This window comes from Cariama cristata, unplaced genomic scaffold (assembly GCF_000690535.1).
Source record: "Cariama cristata isolate BGI_N322 unplaced genomic scaffold, ASM69053v1 scaffold33574, whole genome shotgun sequence".
NCBI classification, from domain to species: Eukaryota; Metazoa; Chordata; class Aves; order Cariamiformes; family Cariamidae; genus Cariama; species Cariama cristata.
This window is the reverse complement of record NW_009615231.1, coordinates 270-17,808: the sequence shown is the minus strand read 5'-3', so window position 1 is coordinate 17,808 and position 17,539 is coordinate 270. Positions and strand designations below refer to the sequence as shown.

Sequence of the window (17,539 nt, the reverse complement as noted above, 5' to 3'; positions counted from 1 at the left end):
GGAAGTGTTATAAGTTTAGAACAAGCCCTAGATTTTTTTGCTGATATAACTTCAGTGCATTTTGTCTGTCTTTTCATAAATCCTTTGTATTTTTGTTTCACCTTGTAAGTTAACTACAGGTTTTATTATTCTAGGGAAACAAAAAAAATTTGCCAGATTCTGTGTATACTCAGCCTGATCAAGAAAAGGACTTAAATGTAATTAAAACTGAAGATGAAACCAAACTGGAAGATAAAGAGGATGAGAAGATTAAAGAAATGGAAAATCCTACCATAAATGCAGATGCTGAAGAGAAAGAAAAATCAGGGTAAGTTACGCTGTTTATAGTCAGCTAAGGCATCTGATCTGCATTCATTAAATTTTACTGTCATAATTTGAACTTTAAATCAGACATCTCTGTTGTGAATTAGACTCCTGTCTTCCAGAGACCTATGTGTTCCTAACTTTGTCATGGTTAGGGCCATTGAAGTTCGTGGATCTAATTTAAAAAAAAAAAAAAAAAAAAAAAGGCAGCTTAAGTTTTTACATAGTCCAGGCCTAAATATTTATAAGCTGAGTGAGAAAAGAATGTATAAAGCATTTAAGAGAAAAATATTGGAGCCTTTGCCAGTAGTATTTGTCTACTTAGTTTTGGTACAAGTATATCACAAACTTGTGGTTTCCAGCTTTTTCTGTTGGAGAATGGTGTGTTATGAGTAACACTGGAAAAGATGGAAGTAGCTTGCATTGCTCAGTGATGGCTTTGCCATTGAGTAGGCATGATACTGGCAGGAGTCTCTTGTGCAGTCCTTCAGACAGGAGTTTTGGAAGTAGGAGATGGAAGTAATAGGGATGCTCAGGGCTATGTCGTCAATGGATGTGTGTAGGTGTTCTCTCATTTCCTTTATGGAATGGGCAGGTTTTCCTGTTTCAGTGCAAAAAAATCGTACAAGTGTTTTTTGGCAGCTATGCAAAAAATATGAAGTTTAAACCCAAATATACACCTCATTAATCCCCAGTGTGTTAACAATTTATATGTTTGCAATTAGGACCCTCATACAGTATGATTTCAAGTGATAAGAACACAACAATGGCCGTTACAGGTCAGATCGAAGGTCTCTTTTAATACAATATCTTGTCTTCAGCAAAAAGTAGTAACAGATGCTTAAGGGAGAAGCTATTACAAGAAGAAAGGCAGATAACACCACCTCCTTAAAATTTCACAGCTATCCCTATATCGGGGATGGGGTTTTTTTTTATATTTAATATTAGCTACTGCCTGACCACTAATTCTCTTGTTCATTCCAGCAGTCTTTGCTATTTAGTATATCAGCTGTCTTAATCCTCTGTCTAAATATCATTAACTCTTATTGCTTTTTCTGGGCACATTAAGAGTTGTGGGAGAATGGTGTAGTTCAGTGTATTGATTTCTGATTCATTGGTAGTAGTTCTTTTTTATTTTATGAAGGATTTTAATTTCCATGTAACAGTTTCTGGAAGGATCATTCTGTAAAATGTTTTTGTCTTCCTGAATATTTTCAGTGAGATTACATTAGCAATTTCTGTAACTCAGAAATGCGGAATACAGAAAAATCAAGTTTACCTGAGCTCAGTTAGAAGAGCCTTTTCTCTGTGGATGTGATTTCATTTGTATCCTATGTGAATTTTTCTTTTTTTAAAAGACCAATTGCTGGAATTTGTTAACATTTGCCACTTTTAAGGTGAACTAGATGAGCTGTACTGTTAATAGGTTTGTTAGATTTTCAGAATTATTAAAGACTGATTTTTACAATGCTACTTTCAAAATATGTAAATAAATAGATGGAAAACTTTATACTGCTTAGAGAATAACAGTTGTTAAAGTTCCCTAAATTGTTTATTTGTGTGTGTGTATTCTTGTGACATAACTTTCTGTTTCTTTATGTACTTGGAAAGTACAATGGCTTAATACTTACTATGCTGTTATAGTAAATGGTACAGAAAATTATGAGCTGCATTTATGTTTCAGTAATCCTTTATCAGTTTGTTTCGTGTTTGTTTTTTGTTGTTGTTGCTGGTTTTTGTTTTTTGGTTTTTTGTTTTTTTTTTTTTTAATCCTGATTCATGTCCATTTGGCTTGCTATGCCATTATGAATTTCCTTAGTTTTTTATTTATGAAAACAACAAAAAAACTGTAGAAAATACTATTTCATCTTAATTTTCCTCAATTCATCTGATTGTGATTGAATGAGTTCTTTTCTCTCTGCTTCTCTTCACTCATCCAGTGAACACTCTTCTAACTAGTATTTTGCTGTTGTGATTCATGAAAGATTGTAATGAGTTGCTTGGAATAGAAAGCGTAGCTCTAAAAATAGATGTAGGTGATGATGTGGTCATTGCCGGGGATATGTTTCAAGGAATAATTTAAACTTAGAAAAAGGAAACATTTGTGGCAGTTAATAGTCTGTAAGTATTTCTAAACAGCAGTACTGTAGTAGTGCTGTTAGCATGATTACTTTTCCTTTCTTCCCTCAGAGATTGTTAGGAATTGCAAAATGCACTTGTATCAGCTTTAAAGAGTTTTTTAAAATGTCGCTGTCATCCTAAACGCTAAACAATGTTTTTAGTGTTTATACCATAAAGGTATGAAGGCGTTTTGTGAGCCTGGTATGCTGGTGGGGACGGTGCACTCCCCTCATCCCCAACTTTATGGGTTAGAAGTGGCAAAGGTTATACACAGCGGGAAATGCTGTGGTTTGAGTTCTTTAAACTGAAATACAAAATGAAAAATGCATTTTTGTAGGCGGAAAACTAATCACACACACAAAAAATACCCAAAATGTAATCAAAATAGATCACAGTGGACTGAATTTTTGTCAGTGTATTTAAAATGTATCCCTGAAACCTTTTTTAAGCTGTGGATCATGTGTCTTTCACACTCCCGACCAAATGGCCCAGCAAATGAAATCTAGTAGTATATCAGGCAGACTTGCAGAGTTTACTGTTTGAATTTATGTCGGTAGGACTTTGATCATCTTCATGTAGCTTATTTGTGTACATACATGAGGAGCCAAGAGGTCAGAAACACTTCTGGCTTTCTTCTTGCTGAATTTCTCTTGGGTGGAGTGGATCTACTTCCCAGCTCCCAGATCTCAGGAAGTACAGTAGCTGGGGTTGTTTATTTTACACAGGTTTTGTTTCTCTGTGCAATCCCATGTGTCTCAACCCTTTGAGATTGCTACTGCTTGAATCCTATGGTCCCTTCTGCACAGACTTTAACAAGATGATGAAGAGGAAGAAAGGCTGAAATGTGGTTCTCTTCTTTTCTTTCCCCAGAGTGCCTGCTTGTGTATCTGTGAGCACTGAGAACAGAGATTCAAAGGCAGCTTGCCTCTTATTCTATACATGCTTTTCTTGATTTTTCTGTGGCTGGTGGAAGATGCCTGTGCTAGATATGGTTTTCTGCAACTTCTAGTCATAAAAACAGTTAAAAAAGGCCAGTAATGTGCTCCTTCTCATTGGTCTGTCCCAGAGACATCTTTACAAAAATGACTTTGTAAACCTGTCCTTTTCCCTAACGTACAAAAAAGTATTCATGCTTCAGCAATTAATAAAGAAGAAAGTTTAAAATCCTCCTTATTTTGAAGTTCCTGCTAACTTCATGTTGTAGAAGTAATGGTCTTCAAATGTAGCATTGCGTAGTTGGTGCAGTTTTCCTTTGTAGCATGTAACATTAATTAACTATTCCAAGACTTGAGTCAAAGCCAACAAGTTGGGAACTGAGGGGCTTTTCTACTCAGTGAACAATGTAGACAGTTGGACATGTTCCCAAGAGACTGAAGCCAGAAACCTAGCAGAGTTTTTTAAAAGTGTGGTGTTTTTAGTGTAAGCTAATAAAATAAAAAGTAAGTCTTAAAAAATTTCATGGTAGATAGAGTTTGTGAGCTGAAGTGTAAGTTAATTGCTAGTTAACCAATATTAGTAAGAAAATTTTTTTCCCAGGTGATTAATTCAACTCCAAGGTGGGTTGTTTTGGTTTGTTTTTTGGGTTTTTTTTTTTTTTTCTTTTTTTGGTTGGGATTTTGTTTAATTTTTTTTTTTTTAACACTTTGCTGTAAAGCGCCTGGGAAAGGCCGCTGTCAAGAACTTTATACTGAACTGAAAGATTAAGTGCTCAGAATCCGGGTGATAATTTTTGCTTTCCAACAAAAACTTGCATCAGACTTGTATATTAGTAGTACTTGGATTTTTGAGGTGACCAGGCAAAATTCTTTGAAGTAATCCCAGTTACAGTACAGAAGGATTGCAAGAGGCTTTGTTCTTGTATTTTCCTTCTTTTGGCTGAGGTGCTGCCTTAACCCTAACACCCGGTGGGGCTGCCATCTCCGGATCCTTACCCTGCCCTTTCTTGCCAGGCTGTCATTTTCAGTACTCACAAATAGTTCTTAGTTGGTCTTACGAAACTTCTTACATTTATTTTTGTTTTTGTCTTGAAAACTGCCTGCTTTTTTATTTCCTCTAAGGAATGTGTGAACAAATGTTCTTAAATACTGCTTAAGAAACTGAGACACTTCTGATTGTCTCATACTGCTGGTTTAGGTCTTCGTGGTATGATTTTCTGGGAATTGGTAGTGTCATATTTTGACAATATCAAAAGGAGAAAATGCTAAACCTCTTTGGCTAATAATCCTGAATGGAGTTAAACAATTCATTCATAGGCAAGGGAAAAATCTTAATCTTTGAGCTGTTATATACATCGTTACATGCAGTAATAGCGTTTCCCCTCCTAGAAGCAGTAGGAGGGAACCTGGAGTAATAAAATCGGTAGTTGAGAAGTAGGTTAAGATGGGCATTGTTTCACGTGAAGGGTTTTACTAGGGTTTATTACCCTTGTAGGTGGGGTGACTGCCTGCTGTGCCTGTGCTGTTGATGGCTTCTGTTTGTACGAGAGTTAAATTTTCTGGAAACCCTTGATGGGGATTTTCTGAAATCAGTTTACAGCAGGATTATGTAATAGTCCAAAGCTCCATTTCACATATGGGAGATAGCAGATTGTTAGAGGCAATGTTTTCTTCAGTTCCTTATCTGTTAAAATGACATATCAAAGCTTTATGGTAGTGAATCTAAAATGGTAGCACGAAGGTTAAAATGTTTTGGAGTGAAGGAGATTTGATACCGGAGGCGTATCTTCTAGCTTCGGTATTAGTGTGGAGAACTATATATTGAGATAGCTTTCTCCAGTCTGATTTAGGTTTATATGGAATTGATTAGCTTGGGAGAAGGGAGAGAAATGTGTCGTGTTCATTGCACAGCTGGTCTGAACATCTGCTCTGAATCTTAAGACCGTTGGTGTGTATGCAAAAAAATACATTTTTAAGAAGCGTACTTAGGTAGTTTAATTTATAGGAATATATTTCTATGCTCTCATTTGTGATGTGTGTTCTATTTATGTATTCCAGCTGCCTTTGTATTGGGAAGGAAGTTTTTGTATAGTCATGTTTTCAGAAACAAAGTCTAATTTTTTTTTTTTTTCCTTAATATAGAATACCCACTGATACCTATACGTAAGGATTGCTTTTGATACAGCAATAAACTGCTAAAGACAAAATAATAAAGTGTAGGGCGGCAGTGTAAATGTACCAGTTTTGTGCGTGCATCACGTTGAATGGAAGGGGGAGGCATCTTTGATGTGGAAAAAGTGGTTTTGTCATCACATTTTACATAGCTTATGGTCACTATGGAGGTTATTAACAATGGTGGCTGTCACTGAGACTTATGTGCGTGGGTGAGCCCTTAAACATTCGTCAAATACTAGATGTTTTCAAGCTGAGTGTGGACCACTGCCATAAAAATGAAAAGTGCTATACTCCTCAGCCAGACTTCTGAACCATCCATTATCCTTTCGAGGAATGTTTCAAAATACTTAAAAAAAACCCCAGCAAACTTGGCTGAATGAGTAGAAGCAATAACATTGAGGGCCTTTCATTTGTTTTCTCCGTAGCAGCAGAGGAAAACCCTGGTTACGGAGTACATGCTTGCATGGTTGAAGGGTACTGTACTCTTCTCAGATGTGATTCAGATCAAGTTAGTGCCTTTCCCCTTCCCTTGGAATGATGGACCATAACAGTGCATTTATTCAGTTTTTCTCTGTGTGTAGACAGAAGTCCTTGGAGCTTTTATTTTTAGGTTTTCTTTGCAACTTCAGAGAGAAGACAAATGCAGGTGAATTTTGGGGGTTTTGTTATTTTGTTTAATTAAAGATGAGATTCTAGTGTCATGGTGTAAGTACAGGTCTTAATTGCCTCTCTGCCTTAAAACTTACGGGCATCTTACTACAGTAGTGATTGAGAAGGTCAGAGTATGAAGGAGACTCGACATCTTCCAGCTCTGTATTACGTGAAGTAAAGGTTAAATAATGCTCTAGGATGAGAAAAAGGGAAAAAGGAGGGAAATAAAAATAGAAGCTAATTGCTAAACTTGAAGTGTCAATTACGCTGAAGTTTATTTCTGCTAGTGGTTCAATTAACTGTAATGACTTAATTGAAACAATAATTGAAATAATCTTGCTTCCTCAACTTTTAGAATAACCCCTGAAAAAAAAAATAATCTTGCCTTTGCCATCTCACCTGCTGTGTATACCAGGATGGTGTGGCAGGGGAAGTGTATTGGAGTAGGGTTAGGTTTGCTGCAGCACAGGGATCCCAGGAGGCAGATGGAACGCTCCGAATCCCACCCTGTCTCATCGGTTTCACCTGGGCTTTGTGACAGCGCTGTGTGCAGTGCCAGAGATTGTGGGTTGAAAGACATATTTGTGATATAGCAGTTCCTTTAGTGATATAATAGCATGCACTACTTCATCTAGTAACAACATCTATTCATTGATACTCTTACCCTTTTTATGGACTTGTTGGTGTTAAATCTTGATATTGACTTAGAATTACCTGCCATATGTGTATTTTTAGCCTTTTAACGATTTCACAATGTCACTTGGAACTAATGATAATATTTGTATCATCTAAATGTTTTAATGGTACAGCTTTATTAACAAATATTTTTGCATTTTCATTCATTAAATTTACTGCATATGAAGGTTTATGCTCCCATTCTGTGGGAGATGGATGGGGTGAGGGTATTCTTTAGTCTGCAGTTGTAATTGGAAATGCTTTCGAGTCCTGATAAGCTTACTGGTGGTACTTTGGTTTCTGGAACACAGTCAGATTTGTATTGCTGTGTCTCTTGTACAGCGTGCATGCACATCTGCTGCTGCCTTGTCCCATCAGCTGCTATTTGGGTTGTTCAAATTGTTACAGCTTTGTGATAAATACTGCTTGGTACTGTTTTTAAGTTGACAATTATTGCCTGCTCCCAAAAGGCTTGTTTGTTTCTTTTGGTTTTTGGTGTTTTTGTTTTTATCTCCCCGCCTCCCCATGGGATTTTGACTAAACAGCATTAAAGGAAATCCGATGTTGTCATGCATACATACATACATGGACAAGTGAGGTTATGACTCTGCACGCTCGATAGCTACAATCACAATTTTCTCTTACAAACCTCAGTTTCATGGCAGTCATGCGTCCTCCTTCATCTGCACTGCCAGGTTTGAGCTTTTTAAGGCGTTGTAAAATAGTATCTTCTCTTCCTTGCAACCGTTGGAATATATTTGGAGTTTGGTGGATTTTTTGTTGTGGTGTGTTTTTTTTTTTTTGTTCCAGGAGCAATGAGTATGCAATTTTTTTGACTCCAAAATGATGAATGTTCTTCGCTTTTGTTTGGTTTCCTAAAATCTCCAGCTTATGATCGCTAACCAAATCTATCCTTAGTACACTTTTTAATTGCAGCCATCTCTGCTTCCATTTTGCTTTTGCTTCCTGACATTCCTTCCACCTCTGTACACTCTGCTCTTCCACATCTACTTGACCATCCAAGTTACTCAACTTCCCAATGAGGGTTTCACACATCTCTTCCAGAGAAGTTCTGGTACTGTCATGGAGTCTTTGTAGAATATCTACTGGGACACCAAGAAAGCCATAGGGTGATTAAGGTGAGAGAGACTCCAAACTTCTTGGGCTTCCAAAGAGCCACTGGCAACATAATTGCTGGTGTCTGGAAAATCCTGGATCTCCTTCATAGACACGCTTTTCTTTGCAAACCACGTTCAAGGATTGTGCCAGTAGTTCTTGGTGTGGGGGTGGAAATCTGGCAAAATTTAGTTCATTCCAATTTTGAAAAGTCTTGTTAGTAATGGAAAATCACAAGCTCGTCTTGTTCTTAGAGCAGTGGTGGCTCTGCTCCTGATGCCAAGTTTTTTTAGCTTTTGTATGATAATAACTGTTAGGCTGAAATTAGCTACGCGTTTTGATTTAGTGCTGCAGAGATCATAATTTAAAAGCATTTTAAATTACTGGTTGATGCTTTCTGTTGTTAGCTGTGGAATCCTGTCCCGGAATTCTTCATCTGGATCTTCTGGGACCTTTATTTGGGAAGTTAATTTTGCCATATGATGTGTAAATGGAGATCAAGTGAACTTTCAAAGCTCATTAATTTACGTTGCATTTTTAAATCTGGTGATTTTAACTGCACTAGCAAAGTAGCCCACTGAAAGTATGTAATAAATTGACAGTCTTGGCCTTTCAGAACAAAACTGTGCCATGGTCTGTGCCATGTATACTTGAATAGATGTATCTTCTGTGATTTGATTTAGTTAATACACCACCAGAGGGAATTTTTAGCATTTGTCTCGTGGTGTATGCACATATATATGTATTTATATATTTGTGTGTGTGTATATATATATGTGTGGCAACATTCACTTCTGAAGTAATTTTGTTAAATCAGTGTGGTTACGCTACAGTTGAATTTGGCTTACTGTTCTGAATTCTCTTTTGCCAGCTAATTAGATAACAATACTGCAATTTTACTTCTACAAAGAAGCATTTGAATAATTAAAATGCTATTTGATCCTTTTGCAGAAAGTAGCTCGGTTTATCTGAGTATTTTCTACTGAAAATTTCATTGAAAGATTTAGATTATTAATACAGAATTTTGTGTTTGTGAGGTTAATGTAAATATTGATGTGAATCAGACTTGGAGCAGCACTTACCTTTTCTTACCAAGTCTGTAATACATCCAAACATATCTGTTGCATGTCTCAGGTTTTTAAATTACTAGTGGTCCGTGGTTATTGGGAATTTAGTAAGCGGCCCTAATCTTCCGTATTGCACAGAGCATGGGATTAGAATGATGTGAGGGCCGATGATACTGTTTCGTTAAGCTGTTTAAGATTAAAAGATATTTTTTGCCCCATTAACTTTTGTAATATAGTCTGCCTCTTTAACCTGATTGGAGATCATTTTCAGAACACTGAACAGCCCAGAGCTGCCATTGACTGTGACTAGCAAGATTTGTGGGTTCTTAGTGCTTCTGAAAATTGGTTCAAATATCTAAAAATGTATTCAAAATTAGCTTACTTTTGAAAACGGTGAACACCTGCTTGTGTATTTATGTAATAATTAAATGCAAGTTTGATTTATATTTAGAAGACTTTTAGCATAATTGGCAAGGAGTGACAAGGTCATAAATTAGCACAGATTGCTTGATTTGCTAAATAATCTCACATAAGGTTTTGGTTTTCTTTTCCTAAAATCTGGTTTTGGTTGCAGTCACTTCAAGGTGTTGAGGTAGAGATTATTTATTATAATAAAGCAAGGATCTTTTGGGGAAACAAGTTTCAAGAGGCGCTTGTAAAACTTGTAGGTTGAAAAATGGAATTTAGGGAACTTTATATTGAGAAGGATGAGTTTGAACTGAAAACACAATATTTAAACAAAGGGACTGCATGAAAGAATCATATAAAGATGAGTTTGAACAACTTCTGCTCATACAGATTTTGATGGAGTATTTTTTTTTCTTTCAGTCAAGTCATTTTTGCACCTTACAGTCACTGGATTTTGTGTGTATTGCTATATCCTATTTTGCTGATATTACTCGGCCATAGTGCAGTTTCACGTATTTGGAGCCTGCTGTTTCCCAGTCTCTAATGCATCCACAATATTTATCAATATATGTGGTTTGGAACTGAAAAGCTTATGAAGTATCTCATATTAACTCTACAATTTTTTAAACCTTTCAAGAGATGACACGAATAAGGAAGAAGATGAAGATGAAGAAGAAGCAGAGGAGGAGGAAGAGGAGGAGGAGGAGGAAGAAGACAACAATAACAATGAGGAAGAAGAGTTTGAATGCTATCCACCAGGGATGAAAGTCCAAGTGCGGTATGGAAGAGGGAAAAATCAAAAAATGTATGAAGCTAGTATTAAAGATTCTGACATCGAAGGTGGAGAAGTCCTTTACTTGGTGCACTACTGTGGATGGAACGTGAGGTAACTTGAGTTTTAGTTAGTGATTACTTCTTGAATTACTTCTAAAATACACTTGTGTATTTTAAAAACTAAATTAATAGACATCTGGAGTCCTAAACTTTCAGTATTGGTGTTCTGTGAAGGTCATTGTACTGTATGAAACTATTAGATATTTAACACTGTATAAATGCAGTACTTTAGTTACTTAGAAAATCATCTTAAAATTACTTGTTCAAAGGCGGCTTCCTTCATTCCCCATCTTATTTTTAGAACTCTCCATACAACAAATGACAGCTCACTCTTTCACCAATTCCTCCTCTGGCTCTCTTATAAGCCAGTTTTATCTCATACAATATTTGAATAGTGCACTTAGCTGAGTCTATATACACACTCTTCTCGGCGAAGCAGAGAGTACAGTAGCAGTACGGTATTTAACAAGAGACGTACAAGATTCTTAGAGACAAATTAGTGTGCAGCAAATAATTGCAATTCATTCAGATCCAATTTCCACCCCTCCCCACCCCTCCTTCCCCTGTGGCTGCCTCAAGCTTCCAAACAAGACTCTTCTTAGCCTAGTGGCTTCTTATGCTTTTCTTAATATATGCAGGAGTGTATGCTTTTTATTGTCTTTAATATAGCATTAATATAAACAAGTTGAAGTATTAATATATTTTTGCCACCTCAGACCACTTTTTTTGCCATTTAAAACTTGAAGCAACTTTGAAAACAGTAAACTAAAGCTTCTGGATGGCTTTTAAGACAATTACCAAGTCTCCTACTTTTTTCCTCAGTTTCAGTGTAGCTGCTCATTGTCCTCAGCTGTCATCTTTTAAACTTTATTACTGTGTTTATAGATCTTTAAAAAAAAACCAAGTCTGAGGCATGTCTGCTGTACTTTTTACTTGGTTGTCTTTCCTCTTCTGGAAGAGGCTCTTGTGACCTTCTTCTGTCATCTGGACTTTGATTACCATCCTACCTCTGACCAAGAGGGCAGGATAAATCTCATTTATTCAGTGCTAGCAAGATCTGCTAGCAAAGGTCGCAATTACAGAAGCATGATACTTCTCTCCATCCCTTGAATATACTTCTTTGCATCTAGGCCTGGTGAGGAGGAACATCTTGATAGTGCCTGTTTTGATATCGATCTTTTGTAGAATTTTGATCTAAATATATACTGATCTACAGGAATATGATCTGTCACATAAGTTGTCTTCAGGCAACGTTTGTAAGCATAGTAGGCTATGAAGTCAAGATACTAGGGGAGATGCAGCCTGCTCAAGGTGGGTTTCGGAATGTGACTAGCGTTTCGACCATTATTGGGGAGAGCTTGCTTAGGACCATAAGTTGCTGAAATTTGCATCGTACTTGCTGAGGATTGCTGTGTACCATTCCAAGAGGTTTCTTGCTTTTAAACTCTTGTTTTGGAATTCATGTGTAAACATAGAAATTTTTTTCCTTTTTGAGTAAATACGCTATTATATGTGCTATGAAGTGAGATGATCGGAATTTTATTTGAGCAGTATGACTTTAAATCTGAAGAAACGAGAAGTCAAAAATGAGCTTTCACCTTGGAGATCCCAGCACCCTGGTTCTTAAAGGAAAAATCAAGATTCTGTTTTTTGAACGCCGCATTTTAAACAAATATGCGGATTGATATCAGAGGCATTATTTCTGTGACTAGGATATATTTTATAAGAAAAGCGTTTTTAGCAAACTTGCAGTCATTTGAGAGGTGAGGGAAGTCATTTGGTCTTTCTGGCAGCAGGACTTGCATTTGTATTCTTACCTGGTGTTTCAAAAGAGCCCTCTGAAAGGGGCTGGGAGAGTAGGATTCTTCACTGAAAAAGATACCAGTGATGGAGATTTTAGCTATGGGACTGTGTATGGGCTCTGCTAAATGTAGCTAATTTTTTTAATTCAAGTAAAATTACTTAAATTTTTGAACTTGACACTAAAAGTGGGTAAGCTTGAGCTTAAGGCAGCATCTAAATGCTGTGATATTTTAGTATTGTGAAGACAAGTCTTGTATGATGTAGTTGGCTTTTAGTCAGTCAGCCTGGAAAAATAACTGCTTTACGTGGATAGGCAGCAATTCTCGCCTCTCCTTATTCGTTGTAGCTTACTTTTAGCGTTTAGCAGGGACAAGTGCTGTAACATTAGGTCATGGGATGTACTGAACTAGGATTTTCTAATCATCCAGGATTTTTTTAGTTCAGTCATTCTCCTACTCCTTAAAGTTGACTTTTCTGTTTCCCCTTTTGGTTAGTATGCCATTTAAGTTCTTCAAACTTGTAAGTCTGAGCAAGAATCCTAAATAACTACTAATGTTTCTTATCACCAGGTAACTTCAGTATCAGTCTGGAATTCAGAATCATAGTGTGTGTACATGTGTGTGTGCGTGTGCACGTGCTTTGGAGTACTTGGAATGGAATTTCATAAACTTGGTATTCATCTTTCTTAGTGTGTTTTTGTTTGTTTGTTTGGGATTTTTTTTGTTTGGTTGTTTTTTTAAAAAAAATGCTCTGAAACCAGTGACACTAACCACTGTGGAACTTTTTTTAAAATAGTAAATAGAAAATACAGAAATGGAGTATAGCTTAACAGCATCAGCTACGCTAATTTAGCGCTAAAGGATCTTGTTGTTAGCTTCTGAGATTCAGGTGATACGTGTCTCTGATGAAGGTGAAGAACTGTAGCATTCAGTGGAGCCTGACTTGTAGTGAAAGGGAATGGTAAAAATCTCTACCCTGTTAGAGAGAACTGTTTACATTACCACATGTTAACCAGGAAAAGCTTATGAGAGAAACTCTGTTTCTTCTAACAGACCAGTCATGTTCTGAATTATGTATGCTTTATGTGGAACTAAAACTTCCCTGGGGCTTACAATACCAGTTCCTTCTGTAATAATTTTAATTTTCAGCTGTCAGTGCAAAGAAAAGTTCATTGTATCAGTGTTTGAAGTGAATTTCTTCTGCAGTATGTTCCCAGTAATTAAAGACAGAGGGTGCATATTCAAAAAAAGTTTAGGTTCTTTTAACTCTGTGTGTCGTATGGTGCAATATTGCAAGACATGTTATTCTTGAATGTTTCAAGTGTTTAAGACTTACTATTTTCAATATTTATTTCTTTCCTTCAGGTATCTGAATGTGAAAGTGCTGATTTCTGTCTCAGTTTGTTGAAGCGTTAACAATGTACGAATTTTGTACTTAACAGTCAATCACTGAAATTAAAGAAACGTGTAGCCAAATTTCAGGTTCTTGAGAGTAGTGTATGTCATGGGGGGGGCAGGGGGTGGGATTATTAAAAAAATAAATTAAAAAATCAACCTCCTCATGTAATATTCCAGGATTTGGTTATAAGACTAAATCTCCTCCTTTCTTTGATCACAGCCAAAGAAGACATTTGATTCTTCCTTGCTAGCAGGTGCAGGCAGTATACTGGAACTTTTCAGTGAATTTGCCAAGGCTTGCTATTTCCTTGAGGTCACTTGTCTTCTGAGAACGTGGTACCTTTGCTAGTGTAAATCTAGAGGCTGCAAAAGTACACTTTCTTCCTCGTTTCCCCTCTAGTACTTCTGTGGAGGATCGACTGTGCAATCTCTGAGAATATGTTATGGTTTATTTTAGCTTGCAGTCAGTACATATGGATGTAGTAGAATCAGTACATACTCTTAGGCAAAGTGCCAATTATTTTTTCTGCTGTATAACTATTCATTTCATTCTTCCTTTTTTCCTTCCTTCCTGTTCAAACCCACCTTTCTGGCAGGCATTCATTTTAACCAGTAAGGCAGAAAAGCTTCTCTCCTTACTGGCTCATCTTTGCCTTCATTTTGGTAAGGCAAAGGGGATGTTTCTTTTGAAGGCATTCCAGGTTTTCATATGAAACCTCATTTAAAAAAAAAAAAAAAAAAAATTTCTTACTAAATCCCTCCTCTTGGTTCTCAAACAAGTCTGTGCAAACTCTTTCAGGAGCACCTCCCCATCTTACCTCCTTCCTCTCCACGCACAGCTGCTCGCTTTAGGGAGTTGAGGTAAGGAAATGTGGAAGACAGCACTGCAGTAAAACGATCCAGGTCTGGAATGCACGTCCTTCTTGTAATGAGAGCTGAAGAACTTCTTTCATAATGTTTTAGGTTTTCTTTTGTTTTGTGAACAGGCTGTCTAAAGCAAGATTAGTGATGAAGTAAATTTTCCAGTTGTAAGAAGGTGCAGTTCTTTAGAGGAAGGCTCTAGTCTGACTCGCACACACTGTTCAGATGCAGCTTGGCATTTGGTGTGCTGTACAGCTTTCAGGGTGCTTCTCTGTCCTACAGTGGAGGAGAATGTGATGTAGGGTCCAGTTGCCAGCTGTGGCTTGGGATGGATCCTTTTTACAGGATCCTTTTCAGCCTGGAGTCCAGTTGTCACAGATTTAGGCAAACTGTATGCATCTGATGTGGGAGTAGTGAAAGGAGCTGTGCCATGCAAAGGTGTGAAGTGTGGGCATCTGATTCCTGGGAGAAGATTCAAGATTTCTGTAACGCTGGGCTTCCTTGCAAGGTCTGACTGCTGTTGCAGGTGCAGTCAGGAGTAGAGCAGGGATATGCTCCGGCCAGGAGCTGTGGCTGTCACACGTAGGTTTTCAGTTTGTGCTCCTTGAGATGCGGACTTGTGACCACTGCTTCTAATATGTAACATTTAAGACCCTGTGCTATCTACAGATACTTTCTTAACATTCTGCACTTCCTTTCTCCTTCACTTCAGTATGCCCCGGAGTCTATCGGCTGTTGCCGCAACGTGCACTATAATTACCTTGGATCATGGACAGTATGTGCAGTGCACAGACTTTGCATAGGGGGAAGATTGTTTTCTTACTGGAAATAATTAGAATGAGTGAATACAAATTCTGTATTACGGCAACGTGGTTGAGGCAGAAAGGACGCTGTCAGAATAATTGCTTTTTGCTGTGTATTTGTCCAGTCCTAGTGCCATTTTCCTGCATGCATTTAGACCTAATGAAATGCTCTTACATTTATCTGAGTTGCAAAGTCCATTTGGCAGTCTACTTAGCGTTATTCCTTCTGGAAAGCATGTCTTTGATTTGAAGAAAGATTACTTCAAATAGGATTTCCCACAGTCTCACAAAATATGGGATTTTTCCATACTGGAAAGTACTCTGCAGAACTGTATTTCAATTTTGGAGAGAAATCTGAGCCTGTTCACCTACATGTCACCTGGTAATAGTACAATTACAGCTGTGTCTGCAGCAGTATAGGTAATCTTGGTAAATTGTAGCCTGCATGGTCTGCTGCTAGATTTTGTGATTTTTATTGTCACATGGAGGCAAAAAAAACCGCAAGAAATTGTTTAGGAAAGCTGTTTTTCAGAGACTATTGCTACTTCATTTTTCACTGTATTATTATGTGAAATTTAAATTAATAAAAGACAGTATTTAGCTTCTGGAATCCCTTGCATAGATCTTAGCTTAGAGTATACAGGAAAGCAAGTTGGGAACTTGCATATTTTTCTCTAATCCTTTTTATGTTATATGTCAATATCATAGATATAATTGGTAGTAGTTGCAAAGAAGCTGAATTGGGACTGTATCAGCAGTCGTTGTATATATTAAAATGGTGCTCAAGTAAGCCCAGCTGGAAAGCCAGCATGGTCATGAGTGCATTGTGCTTGGCTCCATCTTGTACAAGTTCTGTGTGTGTGTGGTTTTGGGGTTTTTTGTTGCTTGTTTTGGTTTTGGTTTGGTTTTGGTTTGGTTTTGGTTTTTTTAAAGTCGGTTTCTTCCCCTCTGTTTTCATGTTTACCCAGGGGGATCAGAATTTGTAAGGCTGTACATTGAGGCAAAAGCTACTACATACTAATTTTTAACTGACCTATTTCTTACTCAGACAGTTCTTGAATTCACAGTTGAAGTAGGACAGCAGATTCTGCTTATTGGGAGAACAAAAATTGATTTAATTGATTCTTGAGATTTTTCAGAACTAGACAATCAAACTGGCAAGGACAGTGCCATAGTTACAGTATATTCTTACTAGGCATGTACTTCTCTGGTCTTGGCTTCGTATTTAACAGGTCCAGCCTTAGATAAGATGACACCTGTTGTTAATATCTGCATGCTATTTGGTATGGTTTTTTTCTAGTATCAATAAACAAGTGATAGGACAAGAGGAAATGGCCTCAAGTTGCACCAGGGGGGGTTTAGATTAGATCTTAGGAAAAAATTCTTCACCGAAAGGGTTGTCAAACACTGGACCAGGCTGCCCAGGGACGTGGTGGAGTCTCCATCCCTGGAGGTATTTAAAAGACGTGTAGATGTGGTGCTTAGGGACATGGTTTAGTGATGGGCTTGGCACTGCTAGGTTAACAGGTCTTTTCCAACCTAAATGATTCTATGATATAAAATGGAAACATTTAACTGAAAACAAATTGAAAAGTGTTAGTGTTAAGTTAGTGACTCAAAAGCTAGTGACTGCTAAGTGTTAGTCATTCCAAATATCACTTTGCAGACACTCAGGCTTAAAAGAGTTTATTTTTGTTAACTGGTTACATTTTATGTAGCTGTAAGAATTTATTTTATTCTTAAGGTTTTACAGTGTATAAATATGAAATATACCTCTTGGAGATCCTTACAGCATTGTCATTCTGGTAGTTTGTTTTACCTGTATATGTGGATTTGCTGCTGTTCAGTGCAGATTGGAAAAATACTAGCTTTCACTCTTAGCCATCAGTGTAAAAAAATCTTTGTCCTATATGTCCCAGCATATGGAGAATTGAACCTTAACTGAAACTTCACATACTGAAAAGTACACAAATTACTACTTTATTCAAATTCCAATTCAGTTTTTATATGGCTAATAATTTTCTTTTTCCTCCATTAATTTCTCTTACGATGTCATAATTATCTGCTTAAAACTGTAAATGTATACGATTTTTTTTTGCTTTTAGGTATGATGAATGGATAAAGGCAGACAAGATAGTGAGACCAGCTGATAAAAATGTACCAAAAATCAAGCATCGAAAGAAAATAAAGGTAGTTTCTTTCTCTTTTTCTGCCTTGTTTCCCCCAACTTTGGTTTAATATATTCTTAAGTACCCCCCACCCCAGAACCTTTTGATTGACCTGCAAATGCTTGACACTAAAAGCGATTTCCTCACCTTTTAAAAACTAAAACTTTTTTCATCAAAGTTTTGTTTTTTTCACTTTAGGGTGGGTATATTTTTTTTATAATA

At 37.1% G+C, this 17,539-nt stretch overlaps 1 protein-coding gene across 1 annotated transcript in view; it reads left to right on the top strand.

Moving 5' to 3' along the window:
- The window catches only part of LOC104161347 (AT-rich interactive domain-containing protein 4B-like), a gene marked incomplete at both ends in the record, with an annotated part of 49,275 nt that extends 31,936 nt beyond the window's left edge, over nucleotides 1-17,339 (top strand). The window contains 3 exons of the mRNA XM_009699743.1: nucleotides 135-307; nucleotides 10,089-10,337; nucleotides 17,255-17,339. Of these exons, the coding sequence (XP_009698045.1) occupies nucleotides 135-307; nucleotides 10,089-10,337; nucleotides 17,255-17,339 (507 nt within the window). The remainder of the gene's footprint in view (nucleotides 1-134; nucleotides 308-10,088; nucleotides 10,338-17,254) is intronic.
- Between the last annotated feature and the right edge of the window lie 200 nt (nucleotides 17,340-17,539).